General features: G+C 41.1%; 1 protein-coding gene across 1 annotated transcript; it reads right to left on the minus strand.

The window, feature by feature from the left end:
- Window positions 1-5,622: 5,622 nt before the first annotated feature.
- LOC148085001 (kelch-like protein 10) lies at window positions 5,623-9,438 on the minus strand. Its single transcript, XM_087786036.1, has 5 exons — window positions 9,281-9,438; window positions 8,650-9,133; window positions 7,456-8,046; window positions 7,198-7,347; window positions 5,623-6,952 (listed from the first exon to the last, which is right to left on the minus strand). The coding sequence occupies exons 1-5, from the start codon at window positions 9,403-9,405 to the stop codon at window positions 6,605-6,607; spliced, it is 1,698 nt and encodes a 565-aa protein (XP_087642162.1). The 5' UTR covers window positions 9,406-9,438; the 3' UTR covers window positions 5,623-6,604.
- Between the last annotated feature and the right edge of the window lie 244 nt (window positions 9,439-9,682).

Raw genomic sequence — 9,682 nt, forward strand, 5'->3', positions numbered from 1 at the left:
TGCCCCTCTCCTCTTCACCATCTATACTTAAGACTTCTGCTACAACTCAGAGCCGAGTCTCGTCCAGAAGTATGCTGACGACACTGCCATTGTTGGATGCATCAGGGACAACAGCGAGGACGAGTAAAGAAGTCTGATACGTGACTTTGTGGACTGGAGTGAGAGGAACCACTTGCAGTTGAACACCTCAAAGACCAAGGAGCTGGTCTTGGAATTCAGGAGGTCCAGGACAAAGCCACGTCCAGTGTTCATCAGAGGTGACGAGGTTGAGATACTTCACAACTATTAAGTACTATAAGTACTTTGGTGTGTGGCTGGACAGTACACTGGACTGGTCCTGCAACACAGACCATGTATATAAGAAAGTTCAGAGTGATCCTTTAAACTCTTCACTGGCTTCCAGTTTCTTTCAGGATCAACTTTAAAATTCTGGTTCTTACTTTCAGAGCTATTCATGGTCAAGCTCCTCCTTACATCAATGATCTGATCCAGCCTTACACCCCAGCTCGGGCTCTGAGGTCTGTGGATCAGAATCTACTGGTCGTTCCATGCACACGGTTCAGGACTAGAGGAGAGAAATCCTTCCAGGCTGTTGCTCCTAAGCTATGGAACAATCTTCCTCTCTCTTTGCGCTTGAATGAGACTACTGCTTGATGGAGTCTACTGACTCCTTCAAGAAACATCTTATTTTTATTTGTGCAGGCTTTTCCTTGATTTTCTGGAACTCCTGTGTTGTTCTCAGTGTTATCTTGACCTTTAAAGTATATACTTTATTGAATATTGTTTTGATTGTTTAAGCGCTTTGTGACCCTGGTCTGGAAAAGCGCTATACAAATACAAATTACTTACTTACTTACTTTCTGTACTTTCTGAGGAGTCTCAGATCATTTAACATCTGCAGGAAGCTCCTCTGCATGTTCTACCAGTCTGTCGTGGCCAGTGTCCTGTTTTATGCTGTAGTGTGTTGGGGTGAAGCAGATGGATGCACGAATGCTCCTTCCCAGATGCAAAACAAATAGACTCAAGGACTCATTCATTCCTCGGGCTATTAGATTGTACAATTCTGAGTTTGGGGCAGGAGTGGACGAAAGTATCACGATGTTCTATTCTATTTTAGTCTTTGTTATTTTTCTTTGATCTATGTTCTTTATCTTTAGACTTAGATTGTATCATCTTGTTCTTTCTCTTTGTTCTTATTTTATTGTTATTTTTATGAATAATTGCTGTATTGCTCTGTCTAATTGGAAAAAAAAAAAAAAATTCCTGAAGGAGACCTCCTGACCTAACCTAAACCTATCTACGTCCAAACGTCATGGTGGCGGCTCGTAAGGACGCAGCGGCCCCGTCGGGGATCAGCGTGTGTGAAAGTTTCGACTGTCTTGTGGAGCCTAGACGCTTAGTTGGCAAACGTTACAGCCGAGAGACGTTAATAAACATCAGGAAGAAGAATGCTGCAAGAATTGAAGCGCTTGATTGCATTTTGGGCACTTTACACCAGCACGGAATACTACTGGATACTTTGCCGGCAGCCACTCGAGTAAGGAGGAAGCGTAAGTGGTGCGAACGTTAACAAAAGAGGGGGGAAGTGAGCCGGGATACATGCTAGGGTATTAGCTAACCCCTACAGACCAGCGGTACTGTCGCTCCTTCTCTCTTATATTCGCTCCCTTGACTACAAGCTGCACGATCTACGCCTTCTGAGAGGAAACTACAGAGAATGTGTGTTTGCTTTCACGGAAACATGGCTACGGACAACCCCAGACATGGCCATTCAGCTGGAGGGGATGACACTATTTTAGTCCTACAGAGAGACAGTGAGTCGAGGTGGGGGGCTCTGCATCTATATAAACAAGAACTGGTGTGTTAATGCTACGTTAGCCAATAAACACTGCTCTTCATTAGTTGAGTTAATTATTGTGAAATGCTGGCCATTCTACCTGCTGAGGGAATTCACTAACGTTATAATAGCTAGTGTTTACATAGCCCATGGTAATGAGGGGGAGCTGCAAGACGCCATCGGTGAGCTTCTGACTAAACACCCGGAAAACTTTGTTGTGGTCGCGGACACTTTAACCACAAAAGTCTGAAGAAAGTGCTTACCAAGTTCAAGCAGATTGTGGACTTTAAAACCAGAGGAGAAAACATGCTGGACTTTGTACAAATATCCCGGATGCATACAAGGCCACAACTTGATGATCTGGTTCTGGGGGGAACCAGATCATCAAGTTTGTTGACGAAACCACTGTGCTGGGACTCCCACTGATCACTGACATCACTTTTGCACTTTAAAAATGAATCTTTGTTTTAGCCAAAAGGGATAGCTGCAGTTTTTATACCATTTAGTTTTATTGTTCCTGTTTTTAGTTATATATCATTCCACTTTGCACTTTTAAACGTTTATGTCAATTTTGCTGATGGAATGTATCCGAATGTTTGTGAATTGTGTGCTGCCTACTTGTGTATGATTGTTGAGTGATCAAGTCTTGGATCCCTGAGAAACGCTCTCTCTTTTTGTTGCACTACTGCTGTATGTACAACCAAATGACAATCCTCTGACATGGAAACAAGGCCAAGCGAATCAACTATGCACAAAAGCATAAGAACTGGAGTGCAAAAAAATGGCAGCAGGTGCTCTGGACTGATGAATCAAAATTTGAAATATTTGGCTGTAGCAGAAGGAAGTTTGCTTGCCAAAGGGCTGAAGAGCGGTACAATAATGTGTGTCTACAGGCAAAAGTGAAACATGGTGGAGGTTCCTTGCAAGTTTGGGGCTGGATTTCTGCAAATGGAGTTAGAGATTTGTTCAGGATTAATGTTATTCTCAATGCTGAGAAATACAGGCAGATACTTAACCATCATGCAATACCATTGGGGAGTTGTATAATTGGCCCAAAATGTATTATGCAGCAGGACAAGTATCCCAAGCATACAGCCAATGTCTTTAAGAAATATTTTCAGCGTAAAGAAGAAGTAGTCCTGGAAGTGATGGTATGGCCCCCACAGAGCCCTAATCTCAAAATCACAGAGTCTGTCTGGGATAACTTGAAGAGACAGAAGGATTTGAGAAAGCCTAAATCAGGGGTGTCCAAAGTTTTTTAGTGAGGCCCAAATACAGAAAAATAAACAAAGGGCCGGGCCACACACTAGAGGTGACACATGGATACTGTCTTGTTACAACCTGGCTCATTACTCAAGGTCTCAACATAAAAAGGAACACAAACAAACACTTTAGGTTTTAAATAAAGAACTGTTTATTTATAAAGTAAAAAGTGTCAACAGGCCTGCAGGTGGCTCAGGCTGTCGTAACAGTGTGTATTTAACTCTATAAAACTCACTTATAATGTGCAGAACATTGCACTCAGTGGGAGCAGTGAAGCTGTCCTTTGGATTGAAGGATGGCTGACATTTCAGGAGAAAGTTTGGTGGTTGAAATACGAAGGACTCCACATAGATGGCTATCAATCATTCTGGTTCTCAGTCTGCTTTTGTTCTGATTTAACAGAGAAAATGTTTGTTCACATATGTATGTTGAGCCGAACAGACTCATCATTCTTTTGGCATGGCGTCTCATCAGAGGAAACTCGGCACCATCCAAACTCTGATAGAAGTCAGGGAGGGAGAGAAGCTGAAGTTGACTCTTCAGAGAATCATCACATTGCATTTCAATCAGTTCTAACTGCAGACTCTCTTCCACTTCTTCTGCATCCACCAGGAAGGGGGTCGAGAACAGCTTGGTTTGTTTTTCAATGACAGAAAAATCTTGAAAACGCTGGTTGAATTCTGTCACGAGAGATGCAATCACAGACACATATTTCTCATTTTTAGCAGAAAGGTCGGCGTTCGGATAAGCAGACTTGATTTCAGACAGCACAGGGAAGTGTGCAACATTGAAGCTTCGTAGTTGTGTATCAAACAGGCGGAGCTTTACACAGAAGGCTTTCATGTGCGCATACAGGTGTGGCACCAGCTGATCTTTGCCTTATAGGTTCTTATTCAGTGTATTCAGATGTTGAGTAAGATCAACTAAAAATGCTAGGTCTGCCAGCCACAGAGGGTCACTCAGTTCAAGAAGAGGTCGGCCCTTCTCTTTCAAAAAATGGTCGATTTCTGATCTCAGCGACTGAGTACATCCCCGTATTCAGCATCCACGTCAGAAAGGAAAGCTTGAAATTCTATGTGGTACAGTCCTCTAGCTTGAATTATGTTGACCGTTTTTACAACAGTGTTCATCACATCGCCCAACTGGACAGTCTTGGCACACAGTGCTTCTTGGTGGATTATACAATGCATTTTCACAGCCTCACCTCTGCTCTCTTTTACTTTGGCGCACACCATCGATGCCATTCCTTTGCGATCGCCATGGCCGGAGCTCCATCCGTTGTTACTCCACAGAGCCTGTCCCATTTAAGCCACATCTTTTCAACGGCCTCTGACACAGCTTAAAAAATATCTCTACCCGTCATTGTGCCTCTTGGACTAATCATATCAAGCAGCTCCTCCGTACAACAAAAATGATCATCTACTCCCCGCAAACAAATTAACAGTTGAGCGGTGTCTGTAGCATCAGTACTCTCATCGCATGCTATGGAGTAAAAATCAAAAGCACAAGTTTTGTCTCTCAGTTGAAGTGTCAAGTTAGCTGACAAGTCCTCGATTCTCCGCACCACTGTATTTCTGGATAAGCTTACGTTGTTGAAATCCTGCACTTTCTCCGGGCACATTATTTCTGTGACTTTGATGAGGCACTGCTTTACGAAATCACCGTCTGAGAATGGTTTGCCATGCTGGGCAATAAGCTAAGCAACTTCATAGCTTGCTATTGTGGCGTTTTCCTGTATTTTGTTAGCACAAAAAAAAAAACGTTGTTGAGCTTGCTTGACTTTCTGGGCTCTTTCGGCACCAGTGTACGATGTGTAGCTCTGATGTTTGGTCTCATAGTGCCGACGAACATTATAGTCTTTCATCACAGCAACATATTCATTACAAATCAAACAGACACACTTTCTGTGGATTTCTTTGAAAAACGAATCATTTTCCCACCATGTTTGAAATTTTCTACACTCACTTGCTAATTTTCGTTTCTTTGGTGCTGCCATTTCTGGTGACTCGCGGTAAAAGTTTTTCTTTGCTTAATTTTGTTTAGTAGCTGTAACAGTTGCGAAGCACTGTTTCCATGGCTGGCTCCATCTATTGTTGAAACTGAGAAGTGCAACAGAGTTGAGCTCAAGCTTCTTGTGCGGGCCATATTCAATTATATTTTCAGAATTTCCCGCGGGCCAATAAAAACTGGGCCGGAGTTGGCCCGTGGGCCGTAGTTTGTACACCCCTGTTCTATACATGTGCATTTGCAGCGCGCTCCTGTACTCTGCATGGTTCGTTTTGGCACAATGAGGAGAAACTGGGTTGTACATGGAAAATTAAGGGACGACGGATGGGTTAAAAGGTTCTGCAGGTTAGTAGAGTTAATCAGTTTCAGCTGTAGCGACGCAGGAAATGGCGTGGTGGTCCAGGACAAACTCAGGAAACAAAGTAGAAAAAACAAGAAGTTCCACAATAAAACAGGAAAGGATAAGACAGATTGGGTTTGATTGTAAATGTGATTTCATAATAAGGGAAGCCTTGATCTTTAATGGTCTCCACTCAACCTTCAATGAGCTTTGAACATCCCAGAAAACTATACAGTTGCAGATATTACATTAATTCCCTGTAATTTTCGCAGTACAATAACTCAAAAATAAGAGCGTCTATAATGTACATGGAGATCAACTGGTAACACTTGAAGACTTTTTGGGTAACTCGAGTCCGAGGTGAAAGAGTTAAACATGTGTCTGCACCGAGATCGCTTTGCAGAGGAAATTATCAATCCAGAGTATCTTCGGGTCATTTATTTACCACTTCCAAGCCAAGGAAATATAAGCTTTCCATCGACCGGGCTTCTCTCTGCGACACAAACAATTTAGCAGTCAAGACGAGAAGAGCGCAGAGTACTGAACATCTGCCTCTATTGTCATCTTTCTCTCCGACTCCTTTGTTCAGATCTGCTGTCCATCAGCTCCCCCTATCATTCTTTGAATTAATTAATAACCCTGAGCGTCCCGTTGGGAGTGGTAGGCCTGTTGTCCCCAGATGATGGTATATCACAAATGTTCCGTGGTCGAAGTTCTGATGTTATGAGCGCTGGTTCCGGTCTTCTATAATGTTTATTCTATCGCTGACTTGACTATATTCCTGAGTTGAGCTTGTCCAAACACAGTAATCAGTTGGAATGTTGATTCTGTGGGTACTGATATAATGCAACATCAAACAGTTTATTTTATTACCCTTTTACTTTAGCGTCTAGAATAAATTAATATAGCCGTTTTAATACAATATATTTGATTACCCTTTAGCTTTAATTTAAGTATGGCCTATATAAATATAACCGTAATAATCTAACAAAGTCACTGAAATAAGGAAAGATATATAGAAGCAACGGCCATTAGACACTCTTTGAGTGTCCTCACTAAATGGCTAAGTAGAGCAGCAATGGAAGGGGATCCTAGTTAAAAGACCCAAAGACTGAGTTCAGGATATTACCCTGATCCTTTCATCATGAATGAAACGTCTATAAATCACTGACTGCCATTAAGCCATCACATACTCGTGGATCTCGAGGAAAGAGACTCATGGCCATGTTGGGAAATCCGGACACAACACAGCAGCCGAGAGCACGTCGAACCATACCCATGTTACAAGCCTTATACCACAAGTTTGATTTTGCATTCAAGTATTCAACCTCAGATATGGCTGTACGTCCGTTGGTACCCCCCACAGAAACAAGTTGTTCCTCAACTACAGCAATGCCAAAATTAGTGCGGGGTGTATGCATGGAGGACACAAACGTCCAAGAGTTGCTACCAGGATGGTAGACCTCTGCACTGCAGAGATATCGTTGACCGTTGAAGCCGCCCACCTATAGGAGTCAAATAAATTAAGGTGTCAGAAATAATAGACAATATTGTAGTTATTCAAACAGCATATTAACTTAAAAAAATAAAAAAATAAAAAAATATTGTGCGAGCTCTTGAAAGAAAGTGTGGTAAGTTTAATTAAGGACACATCATCAGTGTAAATATAGTGTTATATAAATGAACTTATACTGTGGGATCAAATGTAATCATCAAGTCTGGCTTTTAACTTTGGTTACTGGTTACTTACAGCGTAGATGCGGTTTCTATAAACAACTACACCAATGCCACTGCGGCGGCAGAGCATGGGGCTGATCATCGTCCACTGGTTAGTTTCAGGGTTGTAAGACTCTGCTGTTCTTAGGCTATTTGCCCCATTGTATCCACCACAAATGTAAATCTGTTAAGAGTGATAACATTTAAGGTAAATTACACATTTCCAAAGTACTCAAAGATCCTTAAACTAATAATTATAAACAATCATTCATCCATCCATCTTTACACGAACCTTGTTATTCAATGTTGCACAGCTTGCATGGCTTCTTGTCTGATGCATCTGAGCAATAAAGCCCCATTGGTTTTCCTCTGGTTTATAGCACTCGGCAGTCCTAAGACGGATGCTATAATTGTAGCCTCCCCCCAAAGCATAGATGCACCCGTTAAGCACAGTGACGCTTACATGAGAACGGCGACGTTGCATTGGGGCCACTTCATGCCAAGTGTTTGTTTTGAGGTCAAATCGTCGCACACTGTTAAGAAATTCCATTCCGTTAAAACCTCCAATACAGTAGATGGAGCCATCGAGGAACACAACTCCATGATGTGCACAGGGATACTCCAGAGTATTGGACAAGGTGACCCAACGGTTGTCACGGATGTCATAGGCCTCTATTGTTGTTGTTGCATTCCCATTGTTCAACCCTCCGATAGCCAACAGGATTGAGGTAGGTAAGCGAGGATGGGCAATAAGGGTTCTTAGGCTTGGCTCGCTGGAAATAATGTGCGACACCATATTTGAGCAAGCAGTGTCATTTTTCACAAACTTATTTGTAGCTACTTTGGTCCTGATGTAATCCGGCGTTAACAAAGTAAGACGAACCTGCGAAGCAGATGGGTCAGAGGTGTCAAAACAAATATTCATTTACATGAAAAGGTCCATTTTCAATCAAGAGTATTTCTGAATTAAATAGTAAAATGTAAACTGTCATTAGAGCTCCCGCTGCTGTTGTACATTATGCAATTTGTAGTATGAGATCTGAAAGTTCTTTTCACCACTGATGACTTGATACATCATGATTAATTCATGAGTCATTCAATAAAGCCTTTCTTTCAGGTCTATTTAACTTTTCAAAATGTAGACATGATGTGAAATTCATCAAATAATTGCTTATTTGCAAAGAAGAAATTATATTGGTTTTGTAGAATGACTATGGAAGTATATCAGGGCCATCAGAATATTGAACTTTGTGGGCATTATAGGTAGAAATTCTGGGACTAGTGTTAAAGGCTATAAATTAAAAATATTTAATAATCGAAAATATAACTAATTCAACCTTTCAATATTTTGAATATTAAATTCATCCATTCAATATTCTGATTGATCACTAATATGCAGTTTAATAGGCTGAACTCAATCTGTGGGGACCTCATTAGACTTTACTCAGTTGTTGATGATTTTGGTTTTTAGATGTTTTTAACTTACTTTACACAACAGTTCTTTGATATGTTTTCTTCGTTGTACATGATCATGTGAGACCCAGTCAACCACAGCCTGAAAAGCTGAGCTCTCTTCGCTCACATTGAGATCATCTCTCACCAGGATGTCTGATAGCTCCTGTAGGGTCAGCCCAGTAAACTCCTCCGAAGCTGAGAGCTCTTCAAAATGAGCCAGAATGAAATCGAAGGCCTTCTGCTGGATCTCAAAGGATTGCAAAGTCTTTGTAAATTTCCAGACCCCAATACAGTTTTCTAAACAGATATGTTTTGCCAGGAACTTGTAGCAGGAATCCTTGATTTCTACAATGTTCACATAATCTGCAGCTCGCAGCAGTGAACGCACATTGTCTTTGGTCACAGGAACATAACCAGTATAGGCAAACTTCACAATGCACTCCATGGAGTCTGGACAAAGACCATTGATGACAAATTCTCCCTGTTCTGGGACAGACCAGCGTTCAAAAAGAGATCTAAATAGAAGAACAAAAGATTTTTTGACATATAGGTTGATAGAATTAAAGTTGAAGATTTGGTAGTGCAAACAAATTAATAAACTAGGTTTAAGTTCATAGATGAATTATTTCTTTTTGAGCTCTAATGAAATAAAACTTACATACCGGAAGTAAGGGCTGCAGTTACAGAGGATGATCTTGTGAACAGGGAAATGAACATCGCTAACTCTGATGACAGCATCACAAAACACTCTCTGTAGACGATACTCATTGTATAATGAACTTGACATGAGCGATGATTTGCATCTATCTCAGATCAAAAAATTAAAAATGTAATCTTTCATAACCTCTGCAAATACTGTATATGCTCAAATGTAGCATTGTTGAAATAATGACTTCTAATATTGTATCTTTCTGAACACAGTTGTGTAGTTCTTTTATACTTTTGTAACACTCAAGATGGGTTCAAGACTTTAATGACATCACCACTAACTGTGATGTTGCATGGCTATTACTTTGATGTTGCATTTTAGTTGGTTGATCTTGGAAAAGAGTTCCAGTGAATCA

Source organism: Callionymus lyra, chromosome 3, assembly GCF_982586985.1.
Source record: "Callionymus lyra chromosome 3, fCalLyr1.hap1.1, whole genome shotgun sequence".
Lineage (NCBI taxonomy): Eukaryota > Metazoa > Chordata > Actinopteri > Syngnathiformes > Callionymidae > Callionymus > Callionymus lyra.

Coding starts and splice junctions, on each gene's coding strand:
- LOC148085001 (XM_087786036.1), bottom strand. CDS start 9,405: ATGTCAAGTTCATTATACAATGAGTATCGTCTACAGAGAGTGTTTTGT. Junction 9,134..9,280: donor AACTGCAGCCCTTACTTCCG/GTATGTAAGTTT, acceptor TCTTCTATTTAG/ATCTCTTTTTGAACGCTGGT. Junction 6,953..7,197: donor ATAGAAACCGCATCTACGCT/GTAAGTAACCAG, acceptor TGACTCCTATAG/GTGGGCGGCTTCAACGGTCA.